At 40.5% G+C, this 20578-nt stretch overlaps 1 protein-coding gene and 1 long non-coding RNA gene across 29 annotated transcripts in view; both read left to right on the top strand.

Annotated features, from left to right (window-relative positions):
- Window positions 1-719: 719 nt before the first annotated feature.
- LOC125880426 (uncharacterized) lies at window positions 720-3391 on the top strand. The gene is made up of 3 exons (XR_007448069.1): window positions 720-769; window positions 1937-2023; window positions 3324-3391. It is a non-coding gene; the product is annotated as an uncharacterized LOC125880426 (long non-coding RNA).
- Window positions 3392-16008: 12617 nt separating this feature from the next.
- Window positions 16009-20578, top strand: part of tcf7l2 (transcription factor 7 like 2) — a 103830-nt gene continuing 99260 nt past the window's right edge. For 7 of the 28 annotated variants that reach the window (XM_049562875.1, XM_049562862.1, XM_049562861.1 and 4 more), the window contains exons 1-3: window positions 16010-16596; window positions 16741-16807; window positions 17015-17139. In XM_049562875.1, coding sequence (XP_049418832.1) covers window positions 16408-16596; window positions 16741-16807; window positions 17015-17139 — 381 coding nt within the window. In that variant the 5' untranslated portion in view covers window positions 16010-16407. Of the gene's footprint in view, window positions 16597-16740; window positions 16808-17014; window positions 17140-20578 lie in introns of all 28 variants that reach the window. The other 21 variants (XM_049562863.1, XM_049562868.1, XM_049562867.1 and 18 more) reach the window with 8 other exon arrangements.

Raw genomic sequence — 20578 nt, 5'->3', positions numbered from 1 at the left:
CTCAGGGCTTCCATAGCTTTATGAATATGATCTTAAATGTTTGACTTTCATACATGTATAAGTTTATAGTTGTCTCTTAAATTTGAAATGATGATAGACTAAGAGTATGAAAGAAAACCAGACGCTGCTTGCCACCTCTGGTCTTCTCCATCAGGCCTTACAGGTTGGGACATCTAAAAAACTGTACACTCTTTAAAAGGGCATGTCATTTGTGACATTGTGAATTTGTAACTAACATTACACAGATTAAAATATGCTACTTTGAAAAGTAAGTGTAAATCAGACGTTCCCCTCCTTCGTTATACTGATTGTTCTCATCTCACCGTTTGACAATCGAAAAGGTGAAAAACAAAAGTGAACAATAATAGGCTATTAAAGACCAAAAAAAATAACAACTGTCTGCTGTATTTGCCCTCTGTTTCAGGTTATCCCCAGTTTGCTGTTTGGCTGTTGCAGGGTTGATATCGAACGGCATCAAATCACCTTTTTTTTGTTCCTTAAAGGTTGTAAACATTTGTAAATGAGTGCTTGCATGTGTTGAAGGCATATTAGGTTTTCTCCTTGGTGTCCATGGGGGTTTATTGAGTGTGCTGTTGTTGATCCTGGGCCATGAATCCTTCCCTGCCCTCTCCTCTGCCTGGAGCCTGCCCCCAGCCTCTCCACAACCTCCCACTGAGCTCCCTCTGTCTCTGGCTTCATCTCCAGCTCTGTCTATCCAGCTCACCATCGCAGCTCCCGCCTCCTGTCTCATGTCCCTTTCAACTAAACTGTGAGCTTTTTTATTTTTATATTTATATCAGCTTTTTATTCAAGCCTTTGTTATTCAACCTTCTCTCATTTCTACTTTTTCATGTAGCTTATTTGTTCTTTTTCTTACTTTGGCTTTGGTTTATTGTTTCTTTTACTGTGGAAGTGGCTTCCTCTTTTTCCCTGGTAATATACAGTATATATAATTATACAGTTCAGATAATTTACATTGCCTAATTGTTCTACTGTCAACCTCACCTGTTGATAGTGCATCAAGGATGATTACCCTTCACAATTCTCACAGGTGTTTTCACCTTCTGTCTGTCAACGTTTACACTTCACCTGTCTCCTTCAAAAGATATTCAAGGTAGAACAAACAACAAAATGCTTCAAGCATGATTTTGTTCTTCGTAGAAGCCACAAAACAGTTTTTATGTTATAGGAGACATGCAATATTGCAAATTCAGAGTTTCAGTTATGTGCTGCTTTTGAGAAATCACACCTTAAAGTTATAAATGTACACTCCACTGAAGTGGATGACAGTAAAGTTGTTTTTTGAAATTTTTTTTAGTCAAAATTAAGATTAATTTAGCTAAATGAAGCTCAAAGGAATAGTTTGCCATTTTGGTAATACACATGCTTTCTTGCTGAGAGGTAGATGAAAAGATCAATGTCACTCTCACGTTAGCTTAACTTAGCATGAGGGTGGAAACAGCGTTGCTGAAGGTTATTCAAACTAACTGGGGAAGGCAGCTTATGCTAACATTAGCGCTAACCTGGGGTCTCATTTATAAACACTGCCTACTCACACAAAAGGAGGCCTGAAAGAGGTGTACGCCACTTCCCACGCAAAAGTTGTGATTAATAAAAACAGACTTGATGGGAGAAACTTTGACCCATGCTTACTAACATGTTGGAGACGGGAAATTGGAGACACAGATGGTGAGGTGGCAGCTTGATTGTAGAAACTGTCAAATATTTTTTGGTGCACGCCATTTTTGGCTTTTGTCTGTACGTATAGTTTCAGTATGGATCCTATGCATCGTTTTATAAATGAGACCTCTTGATCGTAGTAAAGAGCAGCAGATAGCTGGACTCAAGTAACAAATACATATTTCAGAACATGTGATCCTATGGCTTTGTTCACTTTTCTACAAATTCTCTCCTTTTTTCTTCTGTCTCTGTACAGTACTGACATTGAATGGTAAAGTGCCCACCATGGATGCATAAGGAGACTTGGATACAGCATTGGAGGCGGAGCCCTCTTCATTCCTACGTAAGTTGCTCAGTGGCGTATGAAGCCAAAAAAGCTGGATTTCCACAATATGAAATTACCCAGATGATTAGCACTGCCTCTGAATCACTGGGCCCATAGAGCAAGTGCACTAGAGACTTTCACCAGCCAAGCTGGCTACCTCCGATTTAGTGCTCCACCAACTTGAATGTGGAAAAAAAGATTTGATCTTGCGGCTCTTTTAGACTTTCCAAATGTTATTGGACTGAATGGATCAAATTCTGATAGTGAAACAATCATTAAGGGGACTGTGACGCTCAAAAAAAAACGTGTCCACTGATTTACAGACGTCTCTCCCAATGTAAGTCTATGGGAAAAAGTCTTTTTGGGCCCCATGGCATCATGTGATGGGCTCCAGCTTTGTAACTCCTACTGTTTGGCCACTACGAAAATTGGCTTCAAAGCCCAGCACACTTTCTGGGGACTTGATGCCTACAGACGGTAATAATGAGTTTCTGATTTTGGATTCTCTGTGATGTCACGAGAATCTTAATTGGCTTGGCTAAATTGAATGATTTCAAGTCACACAGACTCTTATTCATGTCTATCTGAGTCTTAGCGTTGACTTTGTGTGTAATTGCACCATGCAAATAATTTGTTTTGCATTCACCTGCACAAATCTTAAAAGTAACTAATAAACACCTTTTTGTTGTTAATTGTTAGTATAAGTAGTAACTTAATTTGGTCAAGACTTGGTACATGTACTACCCCAGAAAACACAAATGGTCATTTCCACACTTTTTGTACAGATTAAATTAACAGAATACAATATGCTGATCAGTGAGCTTTGGAGGTGCTTTCAGAGAGCCAGGCTAGCTGTTTCCCCGTGTTTCTAGAGTTTATGCTATACTAAGCTAAGCTAAACGACTGCCTGCTCCAGCTCCATATTTAAAGCGCAGACAATAAGAGTAGTATTGGTTTTCTCATCTAACTTTTGGCAAGAGAGCCAGTAAAAGATTTTCTTGATTTCCTCATTTCTTCTGCCTGTGAAATTTAAAGGTGGCATATTTATTTTTATCTGTATTGGGATATACAGTAAATGCTCTCATGCCAAGGGTCTGCATACTTAGCCACAAGCAGCATCCCTGAGAATTTGATTACAAAATGCCACACAGAAATGATGTGCTGTAAAATATGCGTGGGGCGCTCACAACATCTTGTGCATCTGTCCACCAACAATTCTTCTTTGCAGACACATAAAGAAAAAAAAACAGTCCTGATGGCAGCCATGTTGGCTGAATGATTTATTACTTTTCTCACATCCACCTGTTGTTTTTCATAGGGCCTAATTAGAAGCCTACTGTGTGTGTCATCATGTAACGTCACTCACAGAAACACAGGGACGGTTGTGTGCAATTTGATCTGCCCAGAATAAACAAGGTAAGAAATATTTCCCATCATCGTCTGTGTGAGGTGAGAGCACCGGGCAGCTTCAGCTATTTTGGCGTCCTGAGACTGCATCACATGATGCTATGGTGTTTTTTGGGAGAGCGATGTTAAAGTCTTTTCTCACTGTTTAACAGCCTAAATTTAACAAGCGAGATTTTCCCTCTTTACGTTCTCCCTCTGTCCTCCCTCTTTCTCCCACTTACCAACCCCTCTTTATCACTCCAACACATCTCTTTTCCTCTCCATCTCTCCTTCTCTTCATTTCTCGGCCCTGCAGATTGTCACTGTTATTTACCAAATATAGTCTGACAAAGAAGAAGTGGGATTTTTTACTGATTGAAGATCAAAGTAGCAAAGTCTCCTCCTCGAAGCCCGCCCCTTCTATTAGCCGCCCTTAAGAACAGAGGAAAACATCAATTTCTCGCACATCAATGGCGGCTTCATAATCAATTGAAAAAGACACTTGTATGGGGATGCAAATCTTATCTTTGTCTTATTAGAGCTTTTAGAAGATGCATGTCGGGATTTAATGTTATGAAATAAAAGGGGGTCGCTTTTTTTAATCTAAAGATGCAGAGGCGTTAGTAATGGTCGAAATCAAAGCCCAGAGACTGTGGTAATTACTGGAGGAGTTTGCCTATCCTTATTAATATTGATCAAATATTACTGTGATCTGATCTCTGGGCTTATGATGAATTTGGAAGGTGGTTAACGAGCACAAAGAAGAACATGGCACTCGTTTTCCCCCCGTGCAACAACTGGGAGAAAATGTCCGTTTTCTTCTTCCTGGGATTTGACCATAAAAGAGAGAAAGAGCAGGAAAAATGCACCTTTGTTTGAGGTGAAATTGTTAAAATGCTTAAAGATTTTAGACTCCCATCTTTCTCACATGGCCGTTTTTCTACGTTTTGCCTTTCGCCTTGAGTTGTAACAAAGTGATGCATCTTGTTTGAGTGCTGGAAAAAAAGACAGTTGTGTCAAAGGGAATTCAAGGTTGCTTTTTCATTGACCTGATGATGATGTGCTGTGCTTTAAAATGGCCCTAAATAAGCTGATGTCCTCTAGGCAAGAGGGATGCACAAAACACGCCGCTTCATCCAGCAACAATGCTGCGGATGATCACAGAATGTTAAAAGATCCTCATTTTGAAGTGTAAATAAGGCAGGCTCAAAAGTGTTGCCGGTGAGGGCACAATTTCTGCACAATATACCCCAATTCTTCGAGAGCTTGTTCGTGTTAAGTGATGCTTAAGTGCTGACCAAACAGATCATTTCATGCCCCGGAATATACATTGCGCATCACAGGGGATCGCAAAAAAGGTGGAAAATTCATTAGTGTTTATTTCATTGAAATTCACATATCAAAATCCTCCAGCTATGAGCACATAAACAAAAGAGTGAGGGAGCTTTGGAGCCACCCATGTGGAAAGCATTGATTGCTGCTCACTTGACGCCTTCAGGAGTCTATTGGACACAAAACTTGAGGCCAATTGATTTTTCTGCATTAATTTCTCAATTAGGATCCTTGAAGAAGACCACGAGGGCTGCAGCCAAAAAAAGTCTAGCTGAGGCTGAAGCATGAAGCTTTGGGGCCTTAATGATGTGTGTTTTGGTGCATATGTGTCCATGCTGTATCTGATCTGCCTAACACAGAACTATCTGTATGATAAAGAACGATTTTGGGATCAATTTTCGGGAAAAAGGAATACCTGAGAGGTAATCAATATTTGAGCCAACTGTGCCCTTAAACTTCATGCGCTCACATCCCTCAATCAGAGTCAAACATGAAAACAAAAGGCAGACAGACCGTTCAGAGCAGCTTTGAGCGTTCAGTGTGCGTCATATTGACAACTCAAAGAGAGGAATTACACCGCTAAATGTGCAGTTTGGTTTATTTTGTTATTCCTTGTTGCTTTTCAGCCCCTGCTAAATATTTTTATTTCTATTTTACCTGAAAAATAACAACTGTTGAACTGTTGTCCGGGGCTACATCCATTAACTTGAAAACTTGGGGATTTCTTTTAATACAGTAGTTGCAGGGTGAAGGCTGCTTCACAGCAAACTTTTATTGTGATTTAATTTTGAAGTTCTGCAAAAAAGTTCTGCATCTTTGAGCCACAAGTTTCCTGCTTTAACCTCCATTATCATAGCTGTGTATAGAGAATTTCAATCACGGATGGTGAATGAACTTTAAGCAGAACAAAGTGCTTCACAATTCAGCGACAAAGACAAACAGCAAAGAAATAAAACCATACAATTATTCAGCACTCATTTAAGGAGAAATGAGAAGAATTAATTAACTGCTCAATTAATCAATATATTAATCAACCAGTTAACAGTTAACCAGTTAATAATACTGAAATAAAAATAAACAGCAAACTAAAAACATTAAAACAGATAGCTGCTAGTTATAGGCTTTATTAAAAAAAAAGATATGTTTTGAGTCGTCTTTAAAACTGTCCACTGAGCCAGCAAGTCTAATTCTTAAAGGCAGGATGTTCCATATTTTTTAGGCGTAATAGCTAAAAGAAGCATCCCCAAAGGTTTTTGTACTGACTAGGAACAGTTAAAAGAGCAGCTGTGGAGGATATCAGGGTTTGTGGAGGGACATAAGATGATAGAGAGTATATGATATAGGAGGGGGCCTTAAAAACCAACAGAAGGATTTTAAAATCAGTTCTAAAAGATACTGGGAGCCAGTGTAGGTTACGGAAAACAGGAGTTATATGGGCTCTCTTTTTAGTTCTTATTAAAACCCTGGCTGCAGCATTCTGAGTGGTCTGTAATTTTGCAATGGCAGTTTTAGGTAGGCCATCAGGGCATCACAGTAGTCAAGACGACTGGAAACAAAGCACAAACAAGCTCCTCAGCATCTTGCTGGCTCAGTAGAGGTCGTACCTGAGCTATATTGCGTAAATGATAAAATACAGTTTTGGTTAATGAATAAAAATGAGCTTTAAAATTGAGATCAGAATCTAAAGTTACACTGAGGTTTCTTTCTTGAGGTCGCTTGGGGTTTCTTGAGAGTAAATCTGTACAATTCTTCAAGTATTGTACTTAAGTACAAATTTTAAGTAAGTATAATTTACTTTAGTAATTTTATGTTACTTGATACTTAAATGAATGGCACAAGTTTCTTTTCGACAATATAGGAGACATATGAAACAAGGGGTTTGCCTCCGCCTCAGGAAATTTTGAATCTCAAACGCTTTTTGTCTTCCCTTCTGGTAAATTGTTCTGCGCTAATTTGTGCCTTCTCTGTATCGATTTATGTTGTATATGTCTTGATACTGAGGGGGGCCTGTCCCCTGCGAATATTACACCTGTCCTGTCCCTTTACTAATCAATAGTATATGTAGTATAAATAATAGTTTGAAAATAGCTCCACCTCAACAATCAACTATTAATATAATAATATAACACTGACTTATTTTTATTATGAGTACTTTTACTTTTGATACTAAGGGACATTTTGCTGCTAAAACTCATGTGCTTTTACTTATGTAAGATTTTGAATACTTGACTCTTATCTGAACAGTCGGCCTGGCTTGGATCTTGCACGCATGCGGTGGTTCTCAACCAGGGGTCCGGAGACCCACCAGCTTCCTTGAGGGGGTTCCAGGGGGTCCCAGAAAAATGAAAATAGTTTATTTTCACTATTTAATTCACTATATGACTGAGCCCAGTGTGAGTAAGAGTCATAAGAGTCACTATTCTGATTAGAGTTTTCACTTTTCCATATTATAGAGTGTCTACAGGTCCTTAAAACATCTTAAATTCAGTGTTACAAGGCCTTAAAAGTCATTAAATACTCTTAAACTTGAATTTGTGAGGTCTTTACGGCTACAAAAAATGATCTAATTTCATTTATACATCTTTTCATTTCTGTTTGTGGAAATGAGTGAAGCTTTTTAATGTGTAAGTCCACATTTGTAATGTTACAAATCTTTAAAACTATAATACTGTCCTTGTACTTCAGACCTGCACTTACAGTACCTGTTGGCTAAATGTAGATCAACTTAACTCACTCTAATAACCATATTCCTACATAACACCTACCTCTTCACAAGGCCGCGTAAATACTACTTACCTGCAATGCTTACATAAGGAAAACATGATTTGTCCAAAAATCTGTCCCAAATTTGGGTAAAGGCGTCTTGAAAGGGTCTTAAAAAGCATTAAACTTAGACACCCTGGGTTATCTCCTCAACTATAATTGACATCTACAGAATTCTGGTCTTTATCAAATCTAACAACCAAAATCTTTTCAGGTGGAGGCTCCTGAGGTGAAATCTTACCAAATGCGGTTCAGTCACATAATGTCCCTCAATGTATGGGTCCTTGACACGAAAGAGATTGAGAACCATTAATCTAATACTATGATGGGTTGAAAACCTTTTGTCTTAGGTTGAACCCAGAAGTCCACTACAACATACAAATTTATGATCTACACAGGTACACGTGTGCTCCTATTAGATAATATTAAGCATCTAAAAGATTTATAGAGACATGAGATATAAAAGGATTTGTATGAATATATTGTTAATATCACTGGACCAAACAATAGCTGATATATGCCAAATCTGTATGTATGTTCACTATATGCATTTTCACAGGTGTTGATGGCACAAAGTAGCCCATACAGCATAGATTTCAGAGGGACGTAGGGGATATAGAACACGTGCATTTGTCTCCCCCAAAAGAAACATGAAAGTAGCAGAGGACTTTTATTTTACAAAGGTACAGATAAATACACCAAAAATTGAGCAGGAAAAGGAACAAATTGGTGCAAAAAAATGAACCACAGTGCAGTTTAATGCTCAAACTTTACTGGCAGACAACCCCCAGGCTCCTGTTTCATATGTGTACACCACATGTTAAAACTCGTGGTGAGGGAAAAATCGATACAGTATTGTATCGCAATATTTTTGTGTGGCAATATCATATCGTCAGACATTGCCAGGTACGATTTTTTAATTGCATAAATCATTAATATTGTAAATACAACTTTAGGTAGCCTGCTTGAATAATGTTATCAGTTGCTTTTATCACAATACTCAGCATATTGCAACATGTTTAATATCGCAATAACATTGTATCGTGACTAAAGTATCGTGATAATATCGTATCGTAGATCCTGTGGTTATTTTAAAACCTACACCCTTATCACATTTGGTTTGTATAGGTTGCTGATTTACACTCTGCACCCTCTACTGACATACTAAAATTTAAACTATCTAATAAAGGCTGAACAACCAAATATTAAAAATGAGTTTATATACATAGGGCCGTAGTTAACTGTCTGATGAATTTCAGTTTAGCTCTACATGCTGCTTTCCTGCTCTCTTTGTTCGGAGATACTGACAGAAACATGTGACTATAGAGATACATATGTGCCTTTGCATCAACTATAACCTGCTCACAACTTAACCTTGGGCAATCTAGCTTTCTTTTGACTCCTATTGTTACACAGAACATAGACTGATGTCTCATTAACAGACTCATCTTCCATTCTGTTAATAGAAACAAAGCCAGATGAAGTTCAAGTTCTTTAGTCTTATCATAGGAACAACAATTAGAGAGAAGCAGTTGTTGGCAATGAAAATCTGAGGCCCCATGGCTGCCTCCAACAATGCTCATTAAATAGCTATAAAACAGGAAATCATGCAAGAAGAAATAAAATCTGGATCGAAGACTTTGAAGCACAGGGCTAAAATATAAACATAAATAAAATTAAAGTAATATAATTGTGTGTGTGGACAGTTATGCAGATGAATAAACTGAATGCAAACAGGAATGCTGCATACATGTAACAGGAAGTAATACATGTTTACATACAGAGGTGTTTGTAAACAGTAAAGTATATAAAGATAAAGTGACAGCAGAAGGTAAAAGTGACATTATAATCGTAAAGTGTCAAGTGATGAGGTCAGGAGCTCAGGAGTTCAGAAGTCTTTAATGAACATGACGGTGTGCTGATTTGTACCGAGAGGCAACTCATTTGCCTCAAGGTCACGTCTCCATTGTGTTGCCCGTTAATGAGCGCGCATGCAGAGCGTTAAAGATGCAATTGTTCCTCTGTACTAAAGCTTTTTCCCGATAATTTATAGCATTGAAAGAAAAAACAGCCGCTACTTTATAACTCAGCAAATGAGCAGCAGTGACAAGATCAAATGAGAAAAAGAAGTTACTTTATGTTTGCTATAATTTATCAAATTCCTCTCTGGGGTTTGATTCTCTGTAAAGATGATGAAATAATGTGTGCGAAACCTTTTCAACCACTAGTGTCTGTAGTATGTTGAAAAACAGCTCTGAATTCAAGGAGAAAAAGCTGCACTATATGTTAGCTTTTATATCAGTATGATTGGATTTCATTGGTTGTACAAAGTTGGATCATGATAGTAAATGCACATGCCAGTTTAGATGCAAAATAAACGCGCACAAAACTTTGCTCCAAGCTCACCCACAGTCTCAGACAAAGACAACCTGCCTCCATCGTGCACATAATGACCCCTCATTCAGGCCCCAAAAGGTCAACTTGCCCTCACTGTGATTTTAATTATGGCCCCATTGTCAGGAACATGAAGAAGACACTGTTCCTTCTTTTACTTCTCTCACAATAAGGCCTCCTGCTTCCTGTTTTGAGAAAGTACCTCCCTATGAGATGCTCCCAGTCTCTTAACCGACAATCAGAAAGGGCTTCTCCCCCATTAAGAGCCCAGAGATGTGGAGGGTCCTGCATAGAAGTCCATCAGAGAAAGACAGAGTTCCTATTTGCTCCTCAAACACAAAGCAGGGGTCAAACAGGAAGCCACTTTCTCTGTGTGCGTTTTGCTTTAAAAACACAGAGGTCAGGGGTTAAATTTGTCGTCTGACTTTTGCATTAGTGGCTCAAACTAAACATCTCAAATTCATCTTGAAATCAAGACTGGAAACGCTGAGATAAAGGCTTAATATTCATCTCTTCACAAGGGGCCACGTTCTTAAGAAGAGCACCCGTGGGGGGTTTATCCATCTATGATTCCTTTTCTGGTTTCATTAAACAGTCTGTCAGTGATTTCCTGTGATAAAATCAACACTGTGCTCTGTCGTGAGGGCATGCAGGAGGATGACTGGTGTTTGCGTCGAGTCCGCGGAAGGTCCAGTGGCAAACAAACACCATCTTCTCTCCCAATCAAATAAATCAGCGCATAAAAATCCCTTTGGCTACCTGACTGTAAAGCCAGTGTGAGAATATGACTCAAACCATTAACCCGCTGGCATGTATACCACTGACCTTTAAGTAACATTTACCAGCCAGCAGCGGCTTGGCTCTGCACTCCCTGCGAGATGCTGCCGTGACGGACAGGTGAGCGGTGTTTGCACTGGAGTTCATACTGTAGGTTACCTTGTCTCTCCAGTGGATTCCATGTTTAGAGAGTTCAGGACCTGCCTCGGACCTTGATTAATGACTATCGCGTCCATTTCTGAAAAACGCTTGGCTGTTTGTTTTGGAGGCGACGGGAGACAGCTCACGTAGCTGGCTTAATATGGTTCCCACGATTGCTGTGCGGATGAGTTCTGGAGACGCTCGCCTCCTGCTCGAGTCCAATACCTACAGTGATATGAAAAGCAGTGTGCCTGCATTAATCATGAGTGTCCAGGCTGTTCACAGGAACACTCCTGATCCCACTCCTGGGGTTTTTTCTAGAAGGGGAAGAAAAAAAAATGGAGCTCTGCATCCTGAGATTTTGATTATTGATTCATAAACTTTTAACCTAATGAAATGCTTGTTGAGCTGTTTGTTATATTAGTTGAGACGTCTCTGGAGGGTGATATTGATTTTAGATGAGTGCAGAGTCACAGGCCAATGTGACTCACTCTTCATTACACTATTATTCCCTTTCTCTGCTGTCTTCATTGTGATTTGTACCGTGGATTGTAAAGAGACAGAAATTCTTTTATGGGAAAAAAAAGAAAACTGTTTTTGCCGTGTTTTCAATAAGGTGCTTTTCATTACTTACATGCTCTTGCGAAACTAAACTAGAGCCGCTGTTGATTTTCAGAAACTGTATTTCTATACATGTGTGTGCAGGCTTACACAATTCCAACAGTTTTTATATGTGAAAAGATATTACCCTCAGCTCTTAAAGCTTTGGTCAGCATAACACTGTGAGCATTTTGCTTTTTAAACTCAAGGACTTAAGAACATAATTCCTTCATACAAAGCTTTTACTTGCATTCATCAAATGTATTGTCCTATTGTGTCAAATGATTAGAGCGCCGAGGGGCAAGGGAGCAGAGAAGCTCCTTTTCTACAAGTACAATAACAGGAGAAAATAAATATATATATATATATATATATATACGGTAGCCTACATACGTGTGTATTTATATATATATATATATATATAATCATTTTCTTCCCTCATCATTTGCCGCGTTTTGATGTATAGAGCACAAATCCCAAGCCAGCAGAGACTGAGCAAATATTTCTCAGAGTAATTAAAATAAGTACACACAGAAATTTTCTGCATAGAGACACAGACGTGACGTGCTGAATTAAACAAGCGCAGTAATAAGTACAATATTCAAGAAAACACAATTAACCATTTGCGCGCAAATGTGAGTACAATCTAGATGTTTGCCGTCTGATTTGCTTTTACTCTAATGAGTAATATAATAATATATGAATAATATACAGTATGAAACAGTCTTTTTGGTAATCAGGTAAATCAGACATGTATTTCTGCTTCCTGTCCATTCCAAGAAATGATGAGGACCATTAGTACACATGTAATTATGGCTAACCACAGTATTATCCCGGTGATAGAATTTATATGAGCTGTGCAGGAAATAAATGCCAAAATACTTAACAGCACCTCTCCCAACAATAGAAGGAATTTGCACTTGACTAAATGCAACTAAATTTAATAAGTTTTTCGCTTATTATCAAGCGAACAAACTTCATTACTGGAATAAATCAAACCACACTTGCCATAAAACAAGCGTATTTCCGCGCAGGGGGGAAAAAAGAGAAAATGTCCAGCAGTAATATGTTAATCAGCGATGAGAGACCTTTTAGCTGGTGTGGTTGGCAACATGGATGCATGATGGGTAATTAACTGTTTGCAAACACAGGAGGATTTGCACTGTGTGCTGCTGCTACCTTTCCACTGCTCGAGATGAAACAGTGAGGGTGTTCACAGAGAAAAGTAGGTGATTTCTCAAAGTAGTTTGGTGTTGTGTGCGAGGGTTTTTCGAATCTGTTTCTTTGAGGGCTTATGTAGAATTGATTTTACCAGACATTTCTTTCTTCTTCTTTTATTTTCTCCTCAGACATTCATTTAGCAGAGTAAAAGCTGTTAAGTCAAAATTACAACACATCACCTAACTGTCTTAAAAACATAATTTTAGGGCAAATAACAATATCAAAACACTGATCTGTAAAATATCTTATATCCACTCTCCCATGTAGACTGTGTATGAAGGCTGTAGCGCAGACGCCATATATGTTAATGTGATTGTACAGCTTTTAAACCACAGCATCTACAAACATAAACATATGTGCAGTGGGATTCTGGGGGATTTAAGAGATTCACGGTATTAAACCGTCAGCCCCTCTTCTGTTCACTCTGCTTATTCAAACACTGCTCACTGACTTTAGATCGACTATTTAATTATTCAACATTAAAAGAAATCATGTCCCCGGAATCCTTTGAAACCAAAAAATGATTAAAGCTAAAACGTCTATTATGTAAAACACTTCCTGTCTACCTGCTCTATACGAGTGCAGTCCTGGAAAATGTACAAAAAAAAACAAAAAACAAAAAAAACACGAATTATACAAGCTGAATTAATTGGCACATCTTGTATATGTATTGTATATATTGTTATATATATTCCAAGGTATTTGGGAGTTTGTTTGTGTTTATTCATGCCCTTTATAGGGGCAGCATGGAGGGTGAGGCAGAAAGCATGCATAGGCGTGGATTTCAGGGGGGTAGCAGGGGACACGCCCCCCTCATTATTTCGAGCATGTGCATTTGTGCACCCCAAAAACATGAAAGTAGCAGAGGGCTGTTATTTTGGCAAAATTAAGGATATTTACACCATAAATTGGTGCAAAAAAGGCAAAAATTGGTGCTTAAATTCCCCAGAGTGCAGGAAATTTAGTGTTTGATGCTGATAATTTTTTGGCGGAGAATCCCAAACCCCCTGTTTTATATGTGTGTCCCCAAATGTTAAATTTATTTTCAAAAGCACCCAGAAACACACATAAGAATCCCAATAGAGCTGTCAATGAGATGTAAATATGAAAATATCATGTGCTGTTAAGAGCACTTATATTTGTATAGGCTCCATAGACTGAATTGTAATTAAATCCGCCCCATTTTTATAAATGCTGACATCAAATCTGACTGTCTGAGGTCAGAATCAGTGTATGGATTCATCATCAGGGCTCGTGAAGACTACAACAGAGAGCTGATGTCTCGTGATCAAACACTGGTGATGCCTCTGACTTCCTCCACACTCTGAGACACAGGAGTGCACGGATGAGACAATCCCCCGGTCGTACCAAACCACAGCAGCACATGGAGCAGAGGTGAGAGAAAACACAACAAAATAAATAACACCAACAGAAAGCCGTGGGTGCTCCTGCTCCATCTCCATCATTCAGAGCAGCAGCAGCAGCAGCAGCAGCAGCAGCAGCAGTGGCGGTGGCGACGACGCAGCCTATCATCATCTTATTAAAGGGTCCTGTAGATTAGAATCACCGGGGCGGCATCAGAGGCAGGTGTCCCCACGGCAGGCATGATAACACGCTGCCAGCCCCCAGTAAACTCTCAGGTACCTGCTGCGGCAATCCGGGGAGAGGCCAGCTTGGAGCTCCTCCGCTTTGGTCTGGTCTGTGTGGGCTCAGGTTTGGAGGGCCCCGAGCGGCGGGGTGCCTCTTCTTCCACCGGCTGCCTAAACACAGACACACACTGGATGAGAACCAGAGACGGCAATCCCTTTCCCTTTTCCCTCCCTGCTCCCTAACACTGCTGGCTGGGCTGCAGCCAGCTCGCACAAACACCGCTTTCACCTCATCCAGATAAAGCACATCAGTGATCATTGAGCGGAATAGTCTGCTTTCATGGTGTTGCCTGGTCGAGGTGCGTTGGTAGAGGCAGACTCACAACACTTCAGTGCTGCTCTGTGCACATTATTCACAACACTGCTGCGGAGAGCAGAGGAATTACTGTCACAACATTTGTTTCTACGCATCCAACAGCACTCTGACATGAAACAATATTTTTTTAATCAGCAATTGTACGTCTTGTTTTGATCTTATAGTGATTTTTATTTTATTTTTCTTTGCCAGCCATGTTGCAACAGAGTGTAAGTGTCACCTAGATGTATGCATCAGCTCCATTTCTCGCCGTTACATTTGATTGTCGAATTTGGGGGGTGGATTGCTCCATCAAATATCGGTTATAACTGAAACTGCATTTCCTGAGCTGATGAGATAAGGTTAGTGAATCACCGGTGCTGAGCTCATCACCGACACACACACACACAGAGACACACACACACACATGCACAATCCCCTTGTTCAATCACCCCTCCTATTGCTTTTAAATATATTTCAGGTGGGCTACGGCTGCGTTTTTTGTCTGCTACGTATCATTTAGCCTGTTTTCACACAGGAAATAGTTAAATATTCCACATTTTTTAATTTATCGCTTCATTTTTGTATTTTAAATTTTAAAAACAGGAATTTTAAGAATAGGAAAAACAAAATACAGTTTCGCGTTCATGTGCTTTAAATGAAATCTTATAATTTTACACGGTCAGGCTGTATTTTCCTAACATTTTACAATTAAAAACAATCACCTGCTGCCTTTTGAACCTCATATTTGTCTTTTCAGGGTGTATTTCTGACACAAAAATGGAGCAATCCAAAAATCTGCATCAGTTGTTTGTGTCCAGTCTGGCTGCTGAGGGAGAAGAGGAAAAATAAAACAGCCCAGCCTGTGCTTATGCTGCCAGTGAGGAATTCAGGTTAGTCCCAGAGGACATCACACCTGTCAAGAAAGCAGGATGCAATAACACCCTCCATCCCAAAAAATAGATCTGAGGAAGCATTATCTAATATAATGAAAAATAGATCTGAGGCACTGACAAAGCAGATGAAATGGTAAAACAAGCTCAGTGTAATCGCTTTTATTCTGCTTTGATAGGCCTCTGGTTTTAAGTGAAGAGGAGGAGGAGGAATGAAAATATAAAAGTGTGAAAGGTTGGGGGAAATTTAAAGAAATAAAATGTAAAGTTTAAAGTTATTTGGCCCCAGTGTGACAGACTGGTGTGGTGGAGGAAGCACCCTTTTTTTGCCTCTTCCACCAGGAGACCGCCCATATGTGCGTTTAATCCACATTTACAAGCAACTCCTATCTTCCTCCTATTCCACCATCACTGTCCCTGCTCCCCAAACTGCCTTTTTCCTCCTCACATGCTTTTTCTCTGCATTCGTCCGCCCGGCTTCCTCCAGCCTCTCTCTCTCTCTCCTCTCCCTCCCTCCCTCCTCCTCCTCCTCTTTCCTTTTTTTTCCTTCCTCCTATTTATGAAAACGTCACTTCAAGTCCCTCCCTGTTTGAATCTCATTAGTTTCTTGTGTGTTTCTCCCTGTCAATAATCCTGAATCCAGACTCTCTCTATTTCCATCCCTCTCTATCTGTCAATCAGCGCCGCCTTTGAACTGAAAACCACTCCGACCAACTTCAACTCACTCAATCCGAGCGGCTCGGCTCCTTCTCCGGCTTCCTTTTTCTGCCAAGATTCCCTTCTTTTTTAGTTTTCTACCAGCCAGCCAGAGCTTTGGAAAACGCCAATACAAGACCCCCAAAACTTAAACTCGGACTCTCTTAGATCAAGGGTTTTAAGAAAAAACTTCGTGTTTTTTTTTTTGCCCCCCTCACACACGCAACAACAAGAAAAATTTTCGCACGGGGAAAAATGCCGCAGCTCAACGGCGGTGGAGGGGACGATCTGGGTGCAAACGATGAAATGATTTCCTTCAAAGACGAAGGGGAGCAGGAAGAGAAAATTTCGGAGAACTCCTCGGCAGAAAGGGATTTAGCCGATGTCAAATCTTCTCTCGTAAACGAGTCGGAAACGAATCAAAACAGCTCGTCGGATTCAGAGGTAAGTTGCACATTATGAGCAACCCCGATGCGTTCAGGGGCCTACATTTCTTACACACTTGCAAAAAGAAAAGTTAACTCTCACCCCTCATCGCCCGCTGTGTTAACTTTAACGCAATCCCTGTGTTTCATTGCATTTTTCAAGGCGGAAAGACGGCCTCCGCCTAGATCTGAAACTTTCAGAGACAAAACAAGAGAAAGTTTAGAGGAGGGTGAGTCTCTGCTTTATTCTTCCACTCTTTATGCTCATGTCTGCACCGTGACATTGTGTGTGCCGCGCGGAGGGCATCTCCTCCGCCTCATTCCTCAAATGCATATTTGTGGGAAATTTAAAAAAAAAAAGTTTACAAGGCCACTTTATAAAAAAAGTTTTCTTCTTCTCCCCCCCACCCCTCCCTCCCCACCCCCCGCCATGTTAGCTGCGAAAAGGCAAGATGGAGGGCTGTTCAAGAGCCCACCGTACCCGGGCTATCCATTTATAATGATCCCCGATCTCACAAGCCCCTACCTTCCCAATGGATCACTTTCTCCAACAGCACGCACAGTAAGTTCATTTATTTACAACTGTATGCACACACACACACACACTCCTCACACACACACACACACACACTCCTCCTCACACACACACACACACCTTGCAGACACACCGGGGGCAGCCGTGTTGTCACCCAGAGAGTGTAGCCCCCCGATAAAAATGTAGAGCCAAGTTTTTGCAACTCATGAAGTGTACAGTACAACGGCATGCATGTCCGCCTGCAGCCTGTGTGTGTGTGTGTGTCATGCACAGCAGCTAGCATGCTAACTGTGCTAAGCGCTAATGCAATGAAAATGGACATTCTGGTTTTAAGGCAGCTCATGTGCACTTGTTTTTTACTAATGTGCAAGCTGGATTTTTAGTTTTGCAACTTTTAAAATTAAATGCATGAAAAATTGTATTAAAATATAATAATTATAATAATTATAATTGTGCAGTGTCCTGTATCTGGGCTACAAGTGCATGTTTTTAACCCCCTGAATAATGCAGTTGGCTTGTGTTTGCACAGCCTCATCAAACATGCCCTTTTTTCTACCACACGCTGCACGAGCATTCAGACCTTTACACTGGCTCCCTGACACAAGCAGTGCAACGCAATGTAAAAAGCACGCAAATAAAAAAAAAAAAAATCAATATGCAAATGAGCTTTTCAAAGTGATTTGCATGTGTCAAAAGCCATAAAGACATTATGTGGAAGGTGCATGCATTAAAATTTGATTTTTCCCCCCTCTTTAAAATAATAATTATTTCTCATTGATTAATATATATTTTTAAAAAGTGTTATTTATTGGATGGAAATGACTGCTGTGCATGTGCACCACCTTTGCTTCTAATGAGGAATTTACAGCCTTTAAAAAAAAAAAAAAGAAAAAAGAAAAAGCATGTGCTATGTAAACCCGTATTTATAAATAAATTCATGTTATTTAGACACAATCAGCCGTGCTATAATTATGCACACTTACTCATTTGCTCAGCACCTCGCCAGTCCCACTGGGCAATGGCAATCCTTAAGCGGCATAATTTTCTCAACCCTGGGTGTTTTTTAGCCCCCCTATTTTAAACGGTTGCAATTACAAGTCTGCGCTTTAGGACCTGTCATCTCATTTTACAAGGTTAAGGCAAAGACCAGGCATTAGGAAATATGACCCCTCCACCCCCACCGCCACCTCCACCACCTCAGCTTTGGCTAACGAAACTGATATTTGTCACCTCAATTTTTTTGTGCACACCTTGAAAATAAACGTCTGACACGTAATGCCTTCTTTTGTGTGTGACACAATTTCTGCTTTCGCTCGTCCAGGGGTTTCACATGATATAATTTTTGCTGCTTACACAATTCTTCTCTACACGTGTGTGTGTGTGTGTGTATTTTATAGTTAAAGGATTTTATCATTCCCGGCATATGCACATGTGAGAACATTTTGTCATTCTTTCCCCCTTAGTCAGCCAGCCTTGTTAACGCTACCGGCTGGTATGTGGAATTAGTCACTCATTATTCTCATCAGCACTGACACAAACACACATTCACAACAACACACACACACATGATTTGAACTGAGGCACTTCCTTGTTTCAGTGGTTTGTAGTTTTCTTTGTGCCTATCACAGCGCTGTGCCCGGTCCGTGGAGCGCTTCGTTTCATTGTGCTCATGCAGCAGTTAGGAAAGCAGTAAATTGTTGTAGGGTGGCTCGAGGATGCTGCGGCGAGACGGTGTTGACCTTTGCTCCCTTAATTCCACCCCTGAAATACTGTTTCCAGAAAAAGACTTCTTTTATTATTTAAATATGTGCCACCTGATTTGTTACCTGTTGTTTGGTTTCCTCTCTGCGCCACTTGTTCCAAAATCTAAAAAAGCCACAGCTGATTATTGAGATGCTTTATTCATATATTAGGAGACGACACTTACACATGTACCTGAGCTGTGACTGAGGATGGTTTTCGGCTCGCGGTGATCTTCCTACTGTACAGCCTCGGCCCCCACTGTCTGCAGCGCCCTGTGTGTCCAGCCATTAGAGCTTTGAAGTCAGCGGCCGCTGTAATATAAATGTATTAGACTTAAAGCTGGCATAAATAATTCACCTGGACATTGATTAGCTGTCTTGCTCCCTAACATGTCATGTGAGGCACTGAATATGACTGCGAGGATTATTGGAATGAGACTTTTCTCTGTCTTGTCATGAAAGGCTTTGATTCTCGCTGCTTTTCCCTTCATTTTTTCTTCTGCTCCTTTTGGTTTGCTGTGATATTATTTTTAAAATGGGGATTTCAGCATCGAGGCCTGTGTTTTGTATTTAATATAAATGATTTAAATTGAGATTTCTGTATGGGGAAAATTTTCAGGTATTTCCCAGAGCAAAATTGAGATTATTTTTAATATCATCTGGCACTGATCCTCATCTGTCTGGACATTTTACCTTGCTTCTGTTTTTTTTGTTTTGTTTTGCATGACTTGAGTAGGAGAAAAAAAAATTCCTGCATGTGGCGGTTACCATAATTTGTCTGACCTCTGGGAGCCATAATCAGTGGGAATTTGTTTTTCCTACCACCTAAGTCCAAGGAGGCTCACAATTTAGTATCATTTAGCAATTTGACATGACGTTGTGCCCCGGCTTTAAAAGCCTTCCTGTCCTCGTCTCCTCCTCTTCTCTCCCTGCCGTCTCCCTCCTCCCAAAACCTCACACAAAGGCCTGCTGGATCACTGGGTGCAGGTTGAATTGGAGAAGTGGCCTGCCCAGTTCACCCCGGTTTTTCTATCTCCTTTCACTTTCCCCCTGTTCCCTTTGCTCTCTCTATCTCCCTTCCTCTCCCTGTCTACCTTTTGTTTCCTGCCGATGCTAACACAGGGCTTGTGGAAAAAAGGCGGCGGGTTAACTGCGGTGCTGTGGGCTAACATCACACCTCAACAGGTCTGGAGACGCAGAGGCTCAGGGAGGGAGAGCGGGATCTGGGCGGCCAGCTCTCCTGCATCGGGGCTGCAGGGCCGTAAATCCACTGGCTTTATTTACTGCCTCTCGGACTTATGAATGTTAAGATATTTGACGCCACCCCTGGCCCCATAATTCTCCAAGCCTGGAGACTTTTGGCGGAGGTTTTGAGTTTCGACGTATAATTACGAGTAGTTTAAAAAAGAACAAGAAAGTGAAGGGGGGGGGGGGGGGGGGCACAGGGAGAGAGGGGGGGATGAAAACGCAACACCAGCATCCACTGCTGTGTTTAGAGTGAAAAAAGACGCTCCCAGAACCCGTGGCGATTCTACTACAAGACGGTGGAAAGGCTTTGTGTGCTTGAAACAATAGCTTTTCTCCCCTTTTCCCTCTTTGTTTCAGTTGTGTTGTCGTGCCAGGATGCTGCCGCAGATTCACCTTCTCGGAAAATAAATCCACTTTCATACAGTCTGACTTCTTCCTTTATCGTTTTTTTATTTTGAGGAAGACATAATGGAGGA

The sequence above is a fragment of the Epinephelus fuscoguttatus genome, linkage group LG20 (genome assembly GCF_011397635.1).
Source record: "Epinephelus fuscoguttatus linkage group LG20, E.fuscoguttatus.final_Chr_v1".
Lineage (NCBI taxonomy): Eukaryota > Metazoa > Chordata > Actinopteri > Perciformes > Serranidae > Epinephelus > Epinephelus fuscoguttatus.
This window is presented reverse-complemented; position numbering and strand designations above follow the sequence as displayed.